At 37.5% G+C, this 22,963-nt stretch overlaps 1 protein-coding gene across 5 annotated transcripts in view; it reads left to right on the top strand.

Annotated features, from left to right (window-relative positions):
- Positions 1 to 22,963, top strand: part of LIX1 (limb and CNS expressed 1) — a 55,776-nt gene that overhangs the window by 7,739 nt on the left and 25,074 nt on the right. Inside the window, exons 1-3 of one of the 5 annotated variants that reach the window (XM_074360404.1) lie at positions 16 to 4,290; positions 4,974 to 5,062; positions 17,340 to 17,503. In XM_074360404.1, the coding sequence (XP_074216505.1) occupies positions 17,354 to 17,503 (150 nt within the window). In that variant the 5' untranslated portion in view covers positions 16 to 4,290; positions 4,974 to 5,062; positions 17,340 to 17,353. The other 4 variants (XM_045512515.2, XM_045512514.2, XM_074360402.1 and 1 more) reach the window with 4 other exon arrangements.

Below are 22,963 nucleotides of genomic sequence, written 5' to 3'. Positions count from 1 at the left end.
AAGTACTGAAGGGGAAAGTTTTTTGACTTTTTGAATATAGTCCTAAACGTCTAGTCATATCCTATTTAAGTACGTTTTCTCCTTAATCTCTGTAGTCGTTTGCTGTGGTCTAAGTGATACTTAACTTGTTCCTGACTTTAGTCAGGAGAATGATTTCATTTCACCTACGGGTATCAGTCGCTGGGTTATTTTGTCAGTGATACCTCTTGCTAACCGTTTAGAAGTCTCTCCTAAAATCTACGGCTTGCCTATGTTTTAAAATAAATAAATGCTGATTGGTACTAGGATTAAAACTAAAAATAACTTGAATATGATAAAATATATCTATATTTGTAAACCTGTTTAATCCTCCATACCGTATATTAGTTTAAATTAAGCATTGTGTTTGAAAATTTTTGTTGCAAACAAAAGTTAACAATAAATCACCACTGAGCTCTTAAATTTTGATAACAAATTATAACACTAATTAAAAGGCCAATAAAATTAAATGTCTTTCCATCTCTGCAACAATACCCAGCCCCCCAAAATCTAAATGACTATAGAAAAGTTATTTCAAAATCTTTTTTAATGATTATGAAAATAATTCAATCAAGCTTTCCAATTCTAGCAATACTATTAAACCATTTGTCATATAACTTTGTTTCTGGAACCAATTTGATTTCCTGCTGCTGCAAAACAGACTATCTTTGCCTTGTATCTTATCTACAGTGAGTTTCATATTACAAAGGGCTTCTGAAATAGAACTTTGCTATGGAACTGCCCAAAAGGTAAAATGCATATGGAACTCTATTTTTTTTTTTTTAACTTCAGTAAGTTACAGCTTTCTTCTTTGTGAATCACGTTATGTTTGTCTCCATCAAAACATCAATGGGTTGGATTTTTGCTTTCTGATTGCTGAATAATGTTAGTTTCCAGATGTCCCTTTAGTTTATATTTCTCATATGTGTGTTGAAGAAAAAGAAATGGTAGGCAATTTTGTTCTATAAGATTTTCTTCTTAGAAATTAAATTGTAATCAGTCTGCCCTCTAACACAAAAAGTGAAAGTCCACTCTTTTCTTTCTTCTTTCTCTCCTTTTTCCTCTCTTCCTTGCTTTCTTCCTTTCTGCTTTTTTAAAAAAATATTGCCTTTAAGCAAGTGTCAATAGCTATGTTAGCACTAATAAAAATTACTCCCTCCCCCAGTCTAGCCTGGAGTCTATTCAGGTTTGGCATGTTTTCTTAAGTGAAAAGGGAAGGAAAGAATGTCTCTCTCCTACAATAGCACTGAATTCACTACTGTAGAGTAAAAGGGCTCTTGACCTGCCTAAGGCTTTGGATAAATTGTATAGGACTAGGCGTCTTGTGCTGAGGGTTTGGATAGTGGAAACAGTAAAAAGAAACAGAAGGGAAATTTTTCACTGAGTTCATTGTGAATTTAAGAAGTTTAATCTGAAATTATATGGCCCACTTTTTGAGCTGAACTAAATACCACCAATTGTTTACAGTTTAGCAGAGAGAATAAAATAGAAAAAGGTTAAAATAAAGCATACACTATGTTCTCTTCCAGGCCTTTGTGGGAACTCTTTGATATGGAAAAGCAAAGAAGCATCCTATTTTATATATTTCATTCATTAACATGGAACCTAATTTGATCAGATAGCATTGCCTGCTTACCCTAGAATGGGCTGCCACCCTGCAGCTGTTTGCATGGCTTAATAGGTGTGAATTTTAACTGCTGAGCCTCTCCCTTCAGGTGTTTCTAATCTGAAAAATGACTAAATAAAATTAAGCCAAATGGCAAATTTCTGTGCCAGGGGTTTTTATATCAAAACATCTAAACACTCACCATCCTCACGGAATAAATGGGAACATGTTCACTCACGTTCTGGAGCAGACATCATAAGTCTGCCTGGGGCCCATGCCATGCCTTGGCAACCTATCATACATGTGCCAGGGTTTAGCACCCGGACTCATTTTCTTTGGCACACCCGTAAGTTGCTGCCACTAAACTCCTGCTTTATACAACCTGTAAAAGGCTGCCATCCGCCTTGAATGGCAGGTTCTAAGCAGCTTCCTCTCCTAGTCACTCGTGGCTCCTCTTCCCCACCCCAGGCCAGTCTCTTTTTGCCAGAAGGAAGGAGCTAAGCACTTGAGCACATCACTGCCAGTTCCTTAAGAAAAATTGCTATCTTGCTTTCCTACAAGATGAAAAGCCAATCCATCAATTTTTAAAACCCTACACTGTTGAATAAAGGACCATTAAAAAATAAAAACATTCTAAAAGTGTTTTTCTAAATTTCTCTTCTGTAAATGTAAAGGCAGATTTTTCTCTCTCTGTTCTTCAGAAACACATAATACAAGAAATGTAAATGATCATTTGATTAATTTGTTGCCCTCACTTGGCTTTTGACTTGTTTGAAAGCAAGCAATAGTAAATTGAATTTTCTCTTCAAGTTGGTCAGGAAAAGTATCCAGAGAGTTTTTTGATCTGAGACTGATGCAAATGGGGATAGTTACATTCATTTAAGGAAATAGAATTTGGATGCTTCTCTCAGCCAAGGAGGCCCTCCAAGTGGCATTTTGCAATGCATAAATTCTCTTATTTGTTTTAGACAAGGTATTCATCTGGCAAAAGTTGTGATTTGTTTTTTATTTTCTTTCCTAAAAGGAAATGAATTTCATTACATTTTTCTCCTTTTCCCTAATTTGCATTTCAAATGAGAAATGATGGAAAGAAATTTTAAATAAGGTGGGCTCTCAATTTGAAGTTTGCTCATCTATGCTGACACTGGACTGTTCTCCACTACCTAAATGTCTCCATTTTGTAACAAGTATCTCTGGGAGTCTCCACCACCAGACAGAATCTCTTTGCAGAGAAATTAAGGCATATCTCCATGTCGCCTTCCATTCTTGGCTTTGTGCAACATCCAAATTTTTTTGATGTGTCATGTGTCACAACCAAAGATGAGCTATCCTGAAAGTAGCTTTGTCAGCTCATTTGAGAGTGTACGTACGAGCTTACTATCTGTTTGCCACTGTTTAACAGTTTCTTACATGTTTTCTCAAAGGAAATCACCATCATGTGATTTCAAGATGGCTACACTTTCAGATCTTACTCTGAGTATCAACTCTTCAAATTACAAGAGCATAATATGCTTATCTTCCATCTCTGGGCTCTTCCTTCATGCATCAATAGTAATGCTAGGATGTCAGGTCCTCATCATGTGATGACAGGCACTATGCTAACAATGTTTATTCTTCACAGCAAGCTGATAATTTAGGTATTGTTGTGATTTATAGGTGAGGGAACTGATGACTTGCCCAAGGTCACATACCTAGTAAAGTGATAGAGCCAGGATTCAAATTCTGTCTTCCAACTTCTCACCTTTAGCCACTGCAAGACATTGCCTCTCAGAGATGTTACATTACCATGCCTTTTGTGTTGTCATGGCAGTATCTGTTAGGAAAACAGGTGGTACTGAAATGGACACTTCTGGGTGTATGGAGGGAACCCATTAGATAGGCACGTGGACACAGGAGTGTAACAGGAGAGTGAGAGGGGTAGGGCACTTTTGAGGAAAGAGAACAGCTTGTCCAAAGGCAGATCAGGCAATACAAGAAAAGTGCATAAGAGGAGGTGGAGACAAAGCTGGGAAGGCAGATGGAGTCACGCTCCAGTGCAGGCAGCAAGGAGCCATTGGAGTTAGATCTTAGATTAGTTCTGGAAGTTTATGGCTTTATGTTGCATTGGAGAAGAGATTGTATTGAGGTACACTTCCTGATACTAAGTTACTAAGTTGGGGAGAATTGCAGTTTTTCCCAGAAAGAATCCTTTTGCCCATTCAGACAAGATGTAGGATTTGTGGAAGTCAACATGTCTATAGGGAGAAATCAGTTTCACTAAATGAAGGCCAAAATCAAGGCAACTGTTCTCAAACAGATTGTTAAAAATTATCTTAGTCATCACTGAAGCCATGAGAATATACTGATTTCTAGCATTGACTTATAAAGTGATATGTTAGATTTCACTAATATGTTTCCCCAAATTTTATAATGAAAAAATAACATGGAACCTTTACTAAACATTGCACAGAAGCAAGTTTCTCACATGTTTGAGGTGCATTAAATCTTCCATTTAGGGAGACATTTTTCTACATGAAAGGTTTTATTTATATCAGATAGGTGAATACTTCAAAAAGCACACAAAAATGTGGAAAAACTGGACCAGACTATAGAGATATTGGAAACATCTTAGTAATCATGAATCTGGCTGTACGGAACTCGAGAGAGCAAAAATTCTCAAGAGTCAGGTATTTTCTTCATTCCATGCTTTTTAGTGTACTTATCTGAAATCTATAAATTCGATGATACAGTTATGGTTTTTGCATTTCACATAAAGGAATGGAGTAGGACATAAGAGTTGAAGGCACTTGTGCAGTAAAATACCTATACATATTGCATTGCATTCTACCACATAAAGTGTGCTGGAAAGAATATGGTTTAAAAAAAAGAAAGAAAGAAAGAAACTCCACTGCTTGCTAGCTCATTTTGGATTAATGATTACATCTTAATTACAATAATTTGAACTGATAATTTTAGCATCTAAACTGTGGATGTCTGTTATACTGAAACCTACTCAAATGCTAATTAATTACAGGATACAACTACTTTTATTTGAATTTATACTAAGAGAAAATGCAGACTTCAGCTCAACTATCAGTAGCATATGCACTCTTCTCTTCTTTTTTCAGTAAAGATATCTTTGGCAGAGTGTAAATACTAAAAGTCTCAGCACCACAGGAAAATTTTTCAAAAAAGAAATGGCTTCTTGATCACTTAATGGCAATAACTTTCTTAATACGCTTATTTCTTACTATATAAATAAGATTTAAAAAATCAAAATAAAATATGATTGACACGTATCCTGTGATCAAATCTGGTACCTCTTCATGGTCTGCTGTCTCGTCTCACCATAGGCTTTTTTTTTTAACAGTTAAGATTTGTTAGCCTGAACACAACTTTAACAACTTCTGAAACTCATGTGTTAAGTTACAGCCTATAATAGGATACAGCTGCACAAGGGTGAGTTTCTAAGTTACGATTTTTCTGTTTAAATGATACGGTTGTACTGATTATGTGCTACAGATTGATTTAAGAAATGTAAGACAACTTTAGAAGCCTTTCATAAAAGAATCTTCTTTATTTAATACGTTTCATATTGACATTTTAACCCCAAAGACTCTTACTTCTTTTCTTCCGTGTTCAAATTCTTACATAAGTTTATTCTGTCAAGGTAGTTTTTAAAAATCCTATTTTAAAAGAAATAAAAGAATCCTACTGAAAGTTTAATAATGACAAAATAGGCAATTATTACACTCCTGTAGTTCTCTGTATTTTCTCTCTGGTGTCCGTGGAACACTGTTTGAATTATGGTTTTGCTTTTTTTTTTCTGCTGTGATGATAATCAGTTGATCCTTATTTTGATCTCATCCCATTATGCAGCTGTGGGAACCCATCGTTTAGTCACCACTCCTTTGGCACTTATGGCCTGTACAGTGTAGTTTACATTTTTCTCACATGGCTCTGCTCTATGGGTTATAGTTTTACCAGCACATTTTTGGCCACATCTAAGTTGGAAGTCCCAGGAGGGCAAAGCCATACCTTGCACTTCTTTGTAACCCTCAGCTTGCCTCCCACAAGGCTGGGCACCTAGCAGGTGCACAACAGACCTTTTCTTGGTTGCTGATTGGATGGTTTTCTCCTTCACAAAAAGGGGGAAGATTTTTCCCAATGTCAGATGTTCTTCTTTATGATGAAATAAACTGTACTGGGACCTTCTAAGCCATTGACAACTTAATCACAGCCTAATTGTATACAGGGTTAAGTTGACAGCCAGATGAGACAGGAGGGAGCATGGAGGAAGGGGTTCTGAAAGTAAACCCAGCCACTTCCCCGGACCACTGTCTTGGGTTGGTCTTGGTAGAGTAACCTGAATCATCCCATTTACCACACTGGCATAGTGACTTAGATTGCTAATCTTCATACTCATCCTCAGGGTCTACCCTCAACTCTGGGTCACCAAAGGCTGTGCACCAAGCTCTTTACAGCCAAACTGTCTGTGTCTTACACAAAACCCTAGTTTCTTTGGTAGGGTCATGGAGAGCTTTCTTATAATGACCATTCCCAAGCAAGGTATATTATATGCCTCAAGCCACATGTGCACAGATCTGACCATTTTAACTAAACAGAACTGGTCAGCAAAGCAATAGTGTTTGCTCTCTTTTGTTTTTTGTTTTCTTGAATCCTTGGTTGTTATTTGAAGTCAACAGTCCTACAAGATCTCTTAAATATAGTGCACCATCAGTGTCCAGTGAAATATGGGAAAGCTTTACTTCCTGATTGGTTAAATAGATTACATCAGGTTTTTATTTTGTGTAGCTTTTGTGATTGGATGACATCATCTGACCCATGGTGCACGTAAAACCACACTTGGGAGTTCAGACATGCTGTTGCTGCTGCTGTTTAATTGTAGTATATTTAATGACCTTTTATTTTAATTTGTCTTCGTGGTTCCCTCTTGCTTCTGATATTCTCTCCCCTCTGCCTTCTTAAAAAATACCCTGTACTTCCAAAGGTATTTTTTAAATGTTACTTACCTCTCTCCCCAAATGATTTATAGTTCAGCGATTTTAAATTCGGAAGGTGAAAATTAGACCCCCCCCCCCAAAAAAGATGGTGTACTTTTTTTGCATATTTTGGAGAATCTCACAAGAGGTTAATTTTGTGAACCACCTCAAAGGATCATTAATTCCCTTAAAGAAGGTGTTCAAGGTAGAGGATAGGGACCAGACTAGAAGAAAAGAAAAAGCAAACAAAAGAAAAAACGCAACCAGCTTCCCAGCTGCTGGAGGAGCTAGGCACTAACTCTGGAACTTTACTAAAAGAAAGTTCCTCTGCTGGGAACAAAGCAAGACTCCAAGCTGTCTCAGCCCTGCTGTGTGGCTGTGGCTACCTTTGAAAGAGTGTCTACACAAAAGAAAAAGGGGCCCAAGATTCCTACGTATTATACCCGACACACAAGCTGTGTCAGCAAGATTCCATTAGTCTGGTCAAAACTTGGCAAAGCCTGAGGATGGTTATAAATGTTTAGACAGCTGGCTCTATTGGTCAGTGTCCTGGAGTTTGCCAAGCCAAGCACATGACCCAAAGGTACACCATTTTGCAGCCTATTTTGCATAAGTGACAAATTGGCATCATGCCTTGTGCTTGCTCCTTAAATTATTTGGGGGTCCTTTTCCTTTTTCTCTTCAACAAAACTAGGAAATCACGTTGGCAAAACAAGTTGCACATAATTGAGTTGCTAGAATAGAAAATACTAATTATTTCAAAATATCACCTGCTAAGGGTAATTTAATTAAATATTATATTAAAATATTACATAACATAAAACCATCTGTTTGGAGGCACAGAATCAATTGGAAAATATGTTAATTTTGAAAGCCTGTTAATGATTTATCCTTAAATGGTAGCCTTTCCAATTTGTCTTTAATTATTTTTGGCAAGAGAACTTTTACTCAGCTAGAATTTTTTCTCATGTAAGGCATAAAGAAATTGATTCTTTTCTTCTGATAGATTGATAATACAGTTTTAAGATCCCTTATTGCTGACAAATGACTGTCTTCCATTCAGGACTTACCTCATATTAGGTAATTGAACTGGGCAGTGAACTATAATGTATCTACTTTCCTGAAGCATAAGCAGTCATTAAACATTAATTTAAAATAAAAGTTAGCTCCTCTCTGTAGTTTTTGCTAAGAGCACATCTATTGCTATTAGAGTTCATTAGAAAGTGAAAATTTAGGACAAATATCCATGTTTCCAGATTTTGAAAAATGTAGCATTTCATCCATTTGTTTTCTGTCTATTCTGAAGCTTTGACTTTACCAGTTAATGATGTTAAAAGAGCTTTTCTTTTCCATCTCTGAACTCTTCACATATTTTGGAAATAAATTAAATAGCACAATGTGTACAATTAGAGAATTTTCAGACTTGCAGATTATTTTTAGAACATTTAATGATATGGTTTCCAGTCCAGGAACAGTTTCAAAGATGCAACATGCAAGCATATAATCATGCCTTTTCTTTTTTTCCTTCACCTTCTCTAACCACAAATAGTAGCTAACACTCTAGCACTTACTGTGTGTGAAGCTCTATTCTGAACATTTTCCATTTTAAGCTTTATAGCACCCTGTGATTTAAGTACTGCATTTTACAGATAGAACAGGAGCACTAGGCAGGTATCTTACAGCTGTAGAGACAGGATTCAAACCCAGCCATTCTGGCTCCAGAGTCCATACTTTTAACTACCTAAGTAAACTGTCTGCCTGTTGATAAAACACGGGGAGACAAAATGCAGTACACATTTTATTGTGTTTGAACCACAGCCTGTACATGAGGACTCTTCTACAACAAACTCTATAATCCATGGAGCTTTTACATCCTCTGCATCTCAAAATTGCCATATGAAAACATAGATCACATGTTCCTATCAGCATCTCCATCGTGTCCAAACTGTGAAAAGACAAGTTCTGAGTTTTTAGGATAAAAAACCTTTCAGTGTCCAGTTACTGACGTCCTTTGCTGAAGGGGCTTCATGCTCCTTTCAGACTGCAGAAAGAGTGCTCTCTTGCTTGCTCCATCTCCTACCCACTTCTCAAAGCTTTTCTGCCCGAGTTCCTCCCAGAGAAGCACTCTCCCTGGTCTCACCCAGATGCACAAGAGCAATCACACATTCTCTCCAAGTGTCTGGGCCCTTCTTCATGGATGGATCCACTACAGACAGCACAGAGCCTCAGGCAAGGACAAAGGACAAAGGACAAAGGACTCTGCTCCTGCCCTTCTCTCCCACTTGAGTAAAGCTGGAGCACTGAAACAATGGGGTTGATTTCCAATTATTGAAAGAAGTGAAGTCCCCTTACCCTGTCTCTTATCAAATTGTAACCCCTTCCTAATGACATCTTTTCCTATCGCTCCCTTGCACAATTCCTCAGCTAAGGCATTACTGTTTTTCTTATTTTTGTCAAATGCAACTATCACTCCTTTGGGAGTACTACTTCTATCCCTTCCCCCATCTTGGTCTGAGTCTCATTTTTCTGAAACAGCTCAGTTTAGGCTCTTCTCTTATGCAGATTTTTTCCTGATCTTTTCAGTCCACATTCATCTACGTTTCCCCTCATATCAATTTAATTATTATGCCTTAAATTATAAAGTTTTAAATACTATTTTAAAATCATTTCTGTTCTACAATGTAGCAGTGTAATATTATTTAACAAATTATATTATGAATATATTATTTCTGCAATCAAATTGTAAATTTTTATGGGCAGAGGACTGTTTTGAACTTTTTTTTACTTCATACCATCAAGGTCAGGGTCACCAAATAGACCAGTGCCACAATGCTGGTTAATTGTGGTATTCTATTCCACTGATCCCAGAGACTACTTTCAAATCCTTTAAACAGAGTGCTCCAGGCAGTCAGCATAAGTGGATTCGAGTTAGCACTCTAAGACAAAAGTACTTACCATCTCTGTTCAGGATTTCTCTAAGCCCTAGTTATTATGGAGGTAAATCTCCAGCTGGCAAGCACCTAGCAATCATGTGTCTACTCTGTCCCTGTGTCTGCTCTATTTGATCTTCCTGCATCTATTCAGCCAGCTGAGGCATGGCTGCCACTGCCACATCCAGGTTGTGTAGGCACCATGGTGGTTCATACAAGAAGCTTCCTATTCCAGAAGGAAGTCTTGACTTCTTCATGAGTAATAGTGTCTGCACTTATCTTCTGTATGTTCATTCAGTTGCACTGTTCAGATATTTAGTTTTCTTAGATTCCAAATGAGTTCAACAACTGCCTCAAGATGAATAGCCCTGTGCTAGATACCAAGGAGGCTACTACAGAGAAGGATGAACCAGCCCCTCCCTGTCCTCTAGAATCACAGTCTGCTGCGAGGTAAATAACATAAAACTGTACTCTATAAGACGAATTGTTATCACAAGGCATTTTTTCCCTCTTGCCAGACATAAGTCCAGCCAAGTCTGACTTGATAAATTTAGCCAGGAGCATCACATCCATTTTTATTAGCGTGGGTTATAGGAGATTAAGTGCTAAGACATCGGGCCACTAATGGAACAGAAGCTCAGAAAAAGACGTTCATGTGGGCTGGAACCAGTGAGTAAGGCATGATGGAAGAGGTGGCATTTCCTCTAAAGCATGAGAGTAAATTGGATGGCTAGAGGGGAAGGACAGAAACAACATTCAGGATAGGAAGGAGAACTTAAACCAAAGCCCAGGGGGAAACAATGCAGTATATGTTCAAGGACAAATAAAGATACTGCTTTTGCTGAACCTAATTGAAGATTTCTGCTAGAAAGGGTCAAGGTTGGATGGTCAAGGTGTTTCACATTGTTGGATTTCTCCATTGGTCAGCTGCCTTCTGTGAAAGTCTCAATGCTGAACTTTATAATCAAAAAGAAAGCTTGAGGAAGGGGAAGATGAAAACCTTGTTTTTGGCAGACTTGCTTGGGAATCTGCATACCACTGAAAACTCTTGTCAAGTTCAAATTTCAAAACACAGTGAAGAGGAGAATATCCACACTAATGTCTATAAGCTGCATAGCAAATTGTCTTCTTGTTAATACACAAAATATTTAAAACCACTGAACAGGTTTGTCTTAGTCAGCTTGGGCTGCTGTAACAAAATACCATAGAGTGGGTGACTTAAATAACAGAAACTTATTTCTCACAGGCCTAGAGACTGGGAACTCCAAGATCAAATTGCTGGCAGATTTGGTTCTTGGTGGAAGCCTTCTTCCTGGCTTCACATGACTGCTTTCTTGCTCTGTCCTCACATGGCTGAGAAGAAGCTCTGGTCTCTTTCTGTTCTTACAAAGGCACTAATCCCATCATGGGACCCCACCCACATAACCTCATCTAAACCTATCTCCCAAAGCCCCTACCTTTTAATACCATTGAATTGGGGATTAGGACTTCAACATATGAATTTGTCAGGGACACAAATATTTGGTCCATAACAAGGTGTATTACATGTGTCTGAGAAAATAATTTGGGGCAATGGAATGGATTAAGAAGTTTGATGTGCAGAGTCAGTTCAGAGGTTAAATTGCTTTCTTTACTCTCAGATGTTGTAAACTGATAGAAGTCACAAAAAGGAACTTAGATTTTATGCTATTATTCTCAGGCTCTCCCCCAAAATTCTCTCTCCTTCTGCTTCCTCCCATACCCCCAGCCTCAGTCACTTGCTTTTCTACTTTGTTATAGTAATTTTACCAGTTAAACATCAGTTACCTTGACAAGGCAAGACCAATAGATGACCTGTGAGTGTTTTCTTTAGTGTCCACTGAGACAAAGTAGAAACTTTTCAAAAAGAATTTCACTGAACTTTAGGAGAAATAATGCATAGCCAAAAATTATGTGTTCCAGATTATTACTTCCTGACCCTGAGGTGAAAGGCATAATCAGGCAGAGATACTTGACCTTGACTGTTGTTCATGACCTTCTTCCCAGGAAGCCTGTTCTAAGGCGCTCCTCAGTCTTTTGTCATTTTCTCTTGTTTCCCTTGTGGTCTCCTTTAACCATTTTTCCTTGAAAGAAGGGACTGGAATGGGAGGCCTAATCACAGTCCCCTCTTAAGCTCACAGTTGGTGGGTATTTATACCATTGCTTTAAACCAAAGCAAATTGTTGGCTCAAGGTTGATCAGGATACCTGTTCATATGGACACAGATTGCTCATTCATCTTGATAGTTACAAGCTGGAAACATCACTTGCATGAAAAAAGTACAAATATTGACCTTTGCTTTGTTTGACTTTTTCAAGAACAAGTATCAGAAAAATGGCCCCTAAGAAAAGTTAGAAGTAATTCTTGTGCAGAGCCTCCTATGCCTTCCCTACCAACAGCCTCACAAAGGCATCACATCTTCCATACCTTTGATGATATTCAAATATTCAACTAACATTTATTATGCATCTTTAACTCCCTCTAGTAGAAGTAGACATGCATGAAAACCACTTAAATTTCATTATAATTAGGAGTATCTCAGGATGAACAAAGAGCATAGGCTACACACCCAGACAGCACTCGGTTAAAAATACCAAGTCTGAGACTCAGTAGCTGTGTGATTGTGCTCTGAGCACCTTTTATTTCCTGTCTTCAAGTTGTGGGTGGTAATACCTATTTCTAGAGGGTAGTGTAAGAATTAAAGTGAGAAAACACATTGTGCCTGGCATATAATGGGTACACGATAAGGGAGATGAGAATAGCAGCTTCTTTCTGCAGCGGTTTCTCAAACTTTAACGTGCATCAGATTGCCTGAGAATCTTGTTAAAACTAGATTCTAGTTCAGTAGACCTTGGGAGGGGGCCGAGATCCCACATTTCTAACAAGTCCTCAAGTGATGTTCATGCTGTCTCTCAAAGTACAGCAGTTTCCACAGGAGGGTTTAGAAATTATTTTGTGTTTGGTTTCATTTTTAAGGAGTTAATGCTGGAGGTAAATCTTAAAATTGAAGGAAAAAAAAAAAGAGAGAGAATGAGTAGGTGCCAGCCAGGAAGACAACAGAGAGTGGAAAGAGCTTTCCAAGAGGAGGAATGGAAGTAGGGGGCTTGTTAGTAGCATAAGAAGTATGGGAGTGTGAGGGACCTGGAGAGTGACTTGAGGAGAGAAGTTTGGAATGAGAAAGAACATCAAGACATAGGGTCTTCTATGACTTGCCAAGGAGTTAGTTCTGTAGGTAATGAAAAACTCACAGAAAGATTTTAAGAAGATGTGAGTGATTTGATCAGCTATAAGATTCAGAAAGATTACCCTGGAAATGATTGAGGATGGGTTGGATGGGAGGAAGATTGGAGTCAGGAGGGTATTGTGGTATATTTGGTGAGAAATGAACCAATGCAGCCACAGTAATATGAACTGAGAGGAAGTGATGATTATCAGAGAGACATCAGGATATGGAATTGACAAAACCTGGGCACTTATTAGATATGAAAATAGGAAATTAAAGTTCCTGCCATGTTTCTGATTTATGTGACTGGTAGATGATAATATCACTAAGTAATTTGGGGAAAGAAAAGAGGTTATGGAAAAGAAAATGAGTTGAGTTTGGGAATATGCTGAATTTCTGCAACATCCAATGGAAGTATCTATTAACAAAGATGGAGTTACAGGAGAATGTTTTGGGAACTATTTGCATGTATTATGGTAGATTGAGTCATGGAGATAGGTTCAAGAAAGGGCAAGACTTTCATACAAATCAACATGAGGGTTAAGCAGAGGAAGAGAAAGCCAGAAAAGAGACTGAGAAGAAGTGATCAGAAATAGAGAAGCAAAATCAGGAGGAATACTGTCAGAAAGGCCTAGGGATATTAGAGTTTCTAAAAGAAACTGATCAGCTGTGTCAAAAAATGCAGTTAGAGGCCAAGTAAATAAGGACTGAAAGTTAGAAATTGGTGGTATTTGCCAGAATAGTGTCAGTGGCATAATACAGAGGAAAGCCAGATTGTGGTGGATTAAAAATGAAAGAAGATAGGGAAGCAGAGATAGTAATATAGAATATTCTTTATAGCAGTTTGGCTATAATTTGGAAAATTTTAATAACTAGTAGCTAAAAAATAGTCCCAAGAGTTTCTTTTAATTAATTGATTCATTCATTCATTTATTTGTCATCTTGAGCATACTTATGGCTACTGAGAAGGAGAGAGTAAAGAGGAAACATTTTAAAATAGGAGATTGACTCCATATTGTTTTCCATAATGACTGCACCAATTTATATTCCCACAAACAGTGTACAAAGGTTCCCTTTTCTCTACATCCTTGCCAGCATTTGTTATTTGTGTTCTTTTTGATGATGGCCATTCTGACAGGTGTGAGATCATGTCTCATTGTGATTTTGATTTGCATTTCCATGCTATTAGTGATGTTGAACAACTTTTCATGTTCCTGTTGGCCATCTGTGTTTCCGCTTTTGGAAAAATGTCTGTTCAGTTCTTCTGCCCATATTTTAAATGGATGGGTTGGTTGGTTGGTTGTTTTTTAATTGAAGTACAGTTGATTTTTAAAAAGTAGGTTAAAGTGGGGAGGGTATAGCTCAGTGGTAGAGTACATATTTAGTGTGCACAAGGTCCTGGCTTCAATCCCTAGTACCTCCTCCATTAAAACAAATAAATAAACAAACAGACAAACCTAATCACCTCTCCCCCCCATATAAATAAATAAAGGATTGTTAACCTTAAAAAATAAAATTGAAATAGGAGGTTGAGAGGATGACTAATAACACAACGTCCAGAAGAAGCAAAACAAATTGATTTGAGACTGAAGGAAATAAAATGGAGCTGGACACTTGTGCAGATGGGTCACTAGATATTGGGATGAATATCGCATGCTTGGTGGCCTGAGTTTGTAATATGGAAGGCAGGATCATTGGGCACTGAAGGAGCAACCACAACTAGAAACTAAACTGTCTTGTGAGGCTTTTCCTCACATTTGGGTGGTTTTCTTCAGCAATACTTGACCCTTTGCTCGAATTTTCATTGACATTGTCCATGAACCTTGTTGCTACTTCAAAATTTAAAGGAGCATATGTTTGATAAATAGAGCATCTTCAGATATACCCATCTTTGAAATTCCAAACAGTAAGCTGGCCTCCTTCCCTCTGCACTCCATTCATCTGGTTTTCTAGTCGACAAGAGGAGATAGAGATAGAAAGATGGATTGTGTGTATGCATGAATATATGTTGCACACTTTAGAGGTGATGACATACATAAGACCATCAAAGAAATCCTCCAAGGTTGCAGAATAAAAAAAATTTAAAACTGCTACTTTTATTCATGCAGAAATTTTACTTCTTACTTTTGAACCCTTTAATCCATATAGTTTTACATGCCAAAATTCTTGTGTTCATTTTACCTAGATAAGCATGAGTCTTCATCTGCCAACTCCAGTTCTCAGCTAAACAGCATTCAAAGATGAAGTAACTTAAAATAGCAGACTAATGGCCCTTGTTGACTATCAGAACAATAAGCCGCTGGCTTTGGTTTTAGGCTTCAATCTTTAAGACACCTCTGCTGAATTCTGGAGGTCAACTGCAAGCAGAAACACAAATCGGCCAGTTCAAAAAATACTTGTTTTCCTGGACATGGGAGGGAGGGGAAGATGGGGAACAGATAAACAGTTCGGGAAATAAAAGTTCCAATTCTATTTTGAGTCACATCAACTGGTAGAAAATATTACTTCAGATATTTTTGAAGGAATGAAAAATGTCTGTAATTACCAAGTTCACCGTGACCACTTAAGCATGTATTTTATTGGTTAATTCAACTATCCCCTCTGATAGCTTTACATTTCCCAGTTTCTTTCCCAAAACACATCTTAAATACTAAAAACTACAGTTTTTAAATATACGTAGGTATCCATTTCCTTAGGCATCTTGAGGATTTGCCTGAACAACACCCTGTGAAGCTGGAACCTGATTGGTGACCTAGGGATGAAGTGAAAGAGCCAGGTGCTTTAGTCAGCAGCTCAGAAGGTGGTTGTGCAATATTTTTGCCTCCAGGTTAAACTCTGTGACTTCTGATTCCCAGAAAAACAACAAAGCCCAGCATTTTGAAGCACATGTATTCAGGAGAATGCCAAATGGCATAGATACATGTCACACAAAGAATATTTGGAAGAACAAAAGTTATTTAATCTAGAGCTTGAAGAAACCTGAGCATTGTGAATATTAGTATACTTTCATATTCAAGTAAGTGATAACCAGTTCAAAATGGTTTAAGGAAAAAGCAGATGTTTTTGTTCAGGAGCTCAAACTATGTCATCAGAACTTTTTCTTTCTCCCTCTCTTGGTTCTACCCCTCTCTGTGTTGGCTTTCTTCTCAGCCATGATTCCCCCTTGCTCAGGCAGCACACTTCCATCCTATATCCTCAGCAACTCTAGTGAAAAAGAAGAATCCAGTCTTCCAACATTCCCAACAAAAATCCTGGACTCGACGCTAAATGACTTGGCTTTGGTCAAATCCCCACCGCTCAGCCTTGGAGAAGACATGATTGAAGGAAAGGTGTTTTTTCAAGGAAAACTTTTGTGCTGTTCCTACAAAGAAAGAAAGCAAATGCCCAGGCAGATAAAAACAACAGATGTCCTACACCACCTTCAAATACTTGGTGGGCTCTCTTGTGGATAGTGGGGCTAACTTCTGTGAGGCCCCAGAAATGAGAAATGGCCCACTTGCATGAACCTTATAGGTAAGCAGATTTCAGCTCACTCCCCAAACGGACATTTTTACAGTTAAAAACCATTAGCAGTTGAAGTGGACTACCTCAAGATGTGCCAAGTTCCAGGTCCTTCCACATGTTCAGACTCAGGCCAGATGGGCAGCTGTCAGTAGTGTTGTGCAAGGAATTTCTGCATCAGGCAGAGCTTTGCCTGCATGACCTGTAAGGTCTCTTTTGCCTCTACAATTCTATTATCCTTGTTAATTTCCACAATTCAATTTGCAGTACAGGATAAACAAACCAACCTAATTTGATCTGGAACTTCTGCAGGCTATCACAGGTCATTTAATCTAAAACACATGGCTGTAGCCATTACTATGTTTTCTGAAGTCATCTAACAGACGTGGCCCTTAACAAGGTTTCCATGTTATTAGTTTCACTTATGGGTCTTTTTCCCCAGCCTCCTGCTTATTACACAATTGCTTTTCACTCTCCTTTAGAACGGGGTGAATAGGAACATGAAAGAGTTTTCTTTTTTCTGCCTTTCTCCTCTTAAATTTATTTTTTTATGTATATATCTTTATTGAAGTATAGTCAGTTTACAATGTTGTGTCAATTTCTGGTGTACATTATAATGCTTCATTTCATTGCTTACATCTTTGAATTTAGCTTTCACTTTGCAGATTTAAGAATCTACAGAAACGGGAGTCGGGTCATGGATAATCTTAGCTCTGGACAAATTTTATTATTAAGGAAAATTTTCAAAGAAGAGTGAGATGTTTTAATTTGACATACAAAAGTATAAAGTAAATTTAATACTACAGTGTTGTTAGAATCATGCCGCCAAACTACTTGAGCTCATGAAAAAATAAACACATTTGTGTTAAATAGTATTTGCTTCTTTCAACCGAAAGTACACACACTCCGTCCTCCACCCCACCAACCCTACCAACACTATACGTACTCCATTCTGCTTTAACTGGAAATGACGTGTTACACAATCCAACCCACAAATAAAACGTTGTTTTTGCTGGGTATGTCCATCCTTAATAATTGATTTTATTTCTTGTCTTTTCCAGTGAATGTTGTGTCAATGTTACAGGAATTTTGGGAAAGCAAGCAGCAACAGAGGGCTGCATTCCCAAGTGAAGGTGTGGTGGTCTATGAGTCGCTGCCATCTCCTGGACCACCCTTCGTGAGTTATGTGACCCTCCCAGGGGGAAGCTGTTTTGGCAACTTCCAGGTAAGAGGCAATCATAAATCAGTGAAAATTAACCAGTTAAAATAGAGTAAGCCCTTTTATAAAATGGTAACACTGTAAGTTTTCTTGATTGTAGTGGAAAAACTTGTGCCACATTCCATCATGTAACAGAAAAATTGGTCAGATGTTCCAGGTTTTTCAAATGGAAGTATTTTTTATTAGGGTGTTGTCCCCTGATATTTCTTTATATAAAGTGAATTTTATAGCATTTTATTTACCTGATAGCTGCTGCCTTTCTGTTCAAAATATTTTGGAAAAAATCTGAAAGAACAAAGGAACTTGGGCAAAGCCCTTCCATCAGGGTCCTTCCATGAGTAGAATATCTTGATGTTCATGAAATTTGTAATCAATTACTAATCAATCTACTATATACGAAAGCATGAACCAACTTTGGTTGAGATTCACAACACTGGGTTCAAGAACCTGTGCTAATCCCAAATCCTGCCTCTAAATAACTGCACACCTTGAGAAACTTATTTAACTTTTTGATTTCCCTGACTTTGAGGTGAGGAATAATGCCCACAGGGTTGGTTGGGAGTCATATGAAATATACATGCAATGTATTTATCTGGTTTATATAGTAGGTATTCCAAGTGTTGTTTTGATAATTGTTATAAAGGCTCTTCCAGTTGATTAATTCTTTATTATGTTTATGATGGGTGTAAATGATGATACATTTCTAGTTGTCTTCCTACTCACACAAAAATATTTGTCTGCATAAACAATCAGCATCTGATTATCCTGTGTGTGTAACAAATACTCATTGAGTGACTAGAAAATATCAAGCACTGGTCTGAGTAATGAGGATATGGTCCATACCTTGAGTAACTAAATGTACAAAAAATTACAGTAATTACATAGAGTTATATTTGAGGGTCAATGAAAGCATAAAGGAAGGAACTTAGTTTACCAGTCACCCTTATAAGTACCCCTTTAGTGCAGTGAACTACCTCTCAATTTTCAAAAAGTGGCAAAAATGCCTCATTGATGGTTTATGGACAATGTGAAACTCACAAGCACTCCACTTTCCCCCTTAGCTTTGACAACTAAGGAGCCCAGAGGCAAATTTTCAGTGTATCTCTTTGTAGTTTAAGTCTATAAAACTTAGTGTTAAGTAATTTTTAGGACTAACCTCATACCTGATACTATTTATATTTCTACCTTTACTCTCCCTTTGAACTTAGTGTGCCTCTCATTTATTTTATCCTGTTACCATGTATCTGTTTTATGTTATTCTAAATCCTTTGTGGGGTGAGGGAAGGATGTAGTTTAATAAACAGACCCACAAACCTATGTCTGCCCAGAGAAAGTCAAAAAAGAATTCACCGGATGCAGTCACAAACTAAGGTGCAGTTGAGGGTGTTTTTGCCAATCGCTCAAGGGGAGATGACATTCCCAGCATAGGGGACAGTGTGTGCAGAGGCGTGGAGCAAGAGAAAACCACTTTTGGAATTTGGGAACATAAGTGTGTCTGTGACAGGGAAACGGTGGAAGATGATGGTTAGGCACTCACATCAAACTATAAAGCATGTTTATGCTTTGCAAAGAACAGGCTTTATTCTATATAAAAATCAACACCTCTGAAAGATTCTGAGCAGGACTGTGATATATTCACATGTGTTTCAGAAAGACTTGTCTCGCAGGAGCATGGGGTAATTTTAAAGAACTGTTTTCGAAACTCAAAACTCTTGACACCACCAGCCAGTGAGGTCTTGCCTTCTCCTGTCCTGAACAGTGATCAGCAGTGGATTTTGACCTCTGACTAATGAAAGTGAATTGCCTGATGAGGATGATTTGAAAGTGGGTCTAGAAGCCTTACAACAGAGCTTGGTGTAACCACAGACACTAGAGAGGGGTGAAGAGGCAAGAAAGGGGGGAGAAAGGCAGCGACTGAGGAAGGGGTTCTCTAATCCATGTGAGCCTGCGGGTCTATCATCAAGCATTCTAAGGTGAAGGCTGCCCACTCATTCAGATCTCCCATCATTCTTCCCATTCAGGGGAGGACTCCTAGGAAAACAGACCTACTCAGCCACAGGCAAGTTCCTGCCAGCTGCCCAAATGAATCTGGGTTTTTTTTGTTCATGAATGTCAGTGGTCTAAAGATCACCAAACAAGTGAGGAAAACCGAAAGCAAAAGAAAAAAGGCCAAGGCAAGCAAATAAGAGTTAGAAATAATTCAAGCAGCAGGGTATATAAGAGGAGATTACAGTGATTATCTTCAGAAAATTGTGGGAAAGTAAATATCCCTAAAACAGCTATGAAAAAAGAAGCAAGCAAGGAACAGGAAATTTAAAATGTGATTGCCAAATTAGATAAATAAATAAATAAGTAAAAAGGGCATAAATAGATGAGTAGACATAGATCACAGCCAAATTAGTAAAGAATAAAAAAGCGAAAAGTAAATAGTAAATTTTCTAGAACTTAGAGCAAAAGAGAAAAATAGATGGAAAAAATAGGACTGGAGACATGGGGATAAATCCTGGAGGTAAACATTAATAAGAGTCCTATAAAGAGACAAAGGAGGTAAAGGGGAGGAAATTAATAACGGAAGCAATTTTCTTTGAGTTTAAGTAAAGTGCAAATTTTCATATTGAAATGGCCTACCATATTCCAAGCAGGACATGACCGAAAAATCACAAAGCTCTGTAGCTATATGGGATTTAGGAACTGCTTAAAAGATGGATCAAAGGACTTTTGTGCATTGATGTCACTGTTTTGGGAGGGGGTTGTTTTGTTTTGTTTTAAGGTAGATTGAATTTATATGTAGGATAGCTTTGAGGGAGCTGATGAAATAGGGCAAAAACTGGCAAACGTGGTCAACAAAACCTGAAACTATTTCCTTAAAAAGATAAGTAAGAAAGACAAATCTTTGGCATCTCTGAGTTAAGGAAAAAAAAAAGACATATACTACACTAAGCATGAGAAAGGTCATAGAAGCGTTAATACAAGAATACTACATGAACTATTAAAAAAAACACGAAAACTTAGACAATATTGACTACTTTCTTGGGACTCTCTATTATTATCTTTGCAACTCTTCTATAAGCCTAAAATTATTTCAAAATAAAAAGTAAAAAAAAAAAAAAAAAAAAAATGGCTGCAGTGGCTCCCTATTACTTTCTTGTTAAAGTTGAAATTCCTTATTCTGGCAATAAAGACTTTACAGCTGGCTCCAGCCTATCCAGCTTTATCTCCCTGAATTCTTCTTCTGACACTCAGTGCTTCAGCCTAACTGCTTCTTACCCATGACTTGACCTCTTCTGGCCACTCCCACACTCACACTGTGGGCTATTCTTCAAGTGCTGTTGCCACCTTTCTTCATGTCTAAACCCTGACCATCTTCTAGGACTTCACTCAAATATCACGTTCTCCATGAATTTTCCCTAAATCTCCCTGCTAGAAATTTCTACCTCCTCTGACTTCCCAAAGCAGTTATCTCTGTTTCTCTTCTAGTATTTAATGTTTTTCTCACCTTATGCTACAGCTACTTGTGTGCATGTTCTGTCTCTATAATAAAATGTAAGTGCCTTGAGGACGGGGACACCAAGCACTGTCCTTTGCATATAGTAAGTTCCTAACAAATGTTGAATGAATAGCTAAATGTAAATGATGAATAACAAATCCTAAGAATCAATGAAGTTTATATTTGTCCATTTTTTAATATAATCACTGTTGACTGATATACAATATAGTATATACTATTATATATAATATAGCAACTAAGATATTTCAGCAAACTGCAAGATGGTGGGCTACAAAGGAAAAATTAGTAACATTAAAATCAGCTGATATTATTATGTTCACATTTGTGGTTCAGGTTTTGAAAGTGAATTAATTTGAAACTATTCATTAAAAAAAACCTTCTAATTCTCTCTGAATTTCATTTATGCATAGTAACTTTTCCTCTACCCTATACTTATGACCTCAAGTAACCAAGATTGGGCCATACTCACACCCAGGTATCCATTATGTTTGTTCATATGTAATAACTACATTCATTATAATGTACCTAGACTATAATGCATTTGACAGATCAGTGAATGGATTCAAAGGATATGAGTCTAAGAAATTCTAATGTTCTTATTTTGTTCTTGCTACCTTGAGAATTATGGATTTCCCAATAGCCTAATAAATTTCTACCCCAAATGATAGGACTTCTCATAGGTGGCATATTCAGCATCCTCCTTGTGGTCTTTAAAAAATAGAAAAAAAAGAAAAAGAAAACACTGAACTCTTCAGCAGGGAGGCCTCTTGGTGATCTCTCTGATCATTTCAGGGTTCCTTTTCCTTATGTTTAAATCATCATATTTTAAGGTTCTCAGGAGGATTGTTAACATCCTTGCTTTAAAAGATTCAGAATTTCCTGAATCAAATATGTTTTGAAAATGTGTTTGGGTGATTGGCTGCCAAATCTGGCCCTTTAACCCATTTGACTCCCCAAAATGTGATTTGAGAAAGGAAAACCAGGAAGGAAAAAAATAAGAAAGAAAGAAAATTTCTCCTTAAGCAGTGTTCTTACACTTTTCTTGGTCAGTTCAGAAACTGTCTTAAATGCTGTTTTCACCATATAACATTTCATCATATTTTTGCCAGCAGTTGGCCTGTAAGAGCCGCCATGCTCATTCCTGCAATGCCTTTCACGTAATCAAATGTCACCCTTGTGCATTGCAAATCATTTCACTATGGATTATTAATGCCAAGACCATGTGCTGGAACATGGAGAAACCATTATGCCAGCAGTAGCCTTCTTACTGAGCCGTGGACGTCACCTCCAGTGGTGCCAAGTAATTCAAAATACTTGAAGTGGAGTATGGGGCTGGATTTCAGGATTAATCCTTCTGGCTTCATGAAAGCTGTAAGAGATTATGCTTATTCATTCCTTAGAAAAGTTGTGTTCAGACTGAGCTTTAGTTTTCTGATTAATCAAAGGAAAGCAGTCAAAAGGATTGGTGGACACAGACCATTGGTTTTATGCAAAGAAACCTCCCACTGAAGTAAATGGGAGGCTTGGGTCCAAGAAGACTAATTAAAGAATTTTCAGTTAGTCTTAACGCCACCACCTGAACAAAACAGAGAGCCAGAGGGAAAGAAAGCAGCCATAAGCCTGCCTTTTAACCATGCCTTCATAAACTTACTCTAGTATAGAAAAAGAGAAGCGAAAACATGATTCATTTTTGAATTTCTAAACAATAAATGAAATGATCTATTGTTACTAAATTATTTTTGTTTTAGAAAGTTATATTGAAAGGCATTAATGCTTATAATATCTTTTATAAGATATGATATATAGAAACCATCTTCTAATATTACAGGCATTAAGTAAGAATTCATGCATTTTTGGACGTATTTTCTCTATGCCATTTTTGTCTAGGCAGTTAATCCTTCCCTAGCCACATATCATGACCATGAAAACTTGCAGTAATTTCCATTTTTTACAATAAG

Source organism: Camelus bactrianus, chromosome 3 (genome assembly GCF_048773025.1).
Source record: "Camelus bactrianus isolate YW-2024 breed Bactrian camel chromosome 3, ASM4877302v1, whole genome shotgun sequence".
NCBI classification, from domain to species: domain Eukaryota; kingdom Metazoa; phylum Chordata; class Mammalia; order Artiodactyla; family Camelidae; genus Camelus; species Camelus bactrianus.
The sequence above is the reverse complement of the archived record's forward strand: the minus strand, read 5'-3'. Positions and strand labels throughout refer to the sequence as shown.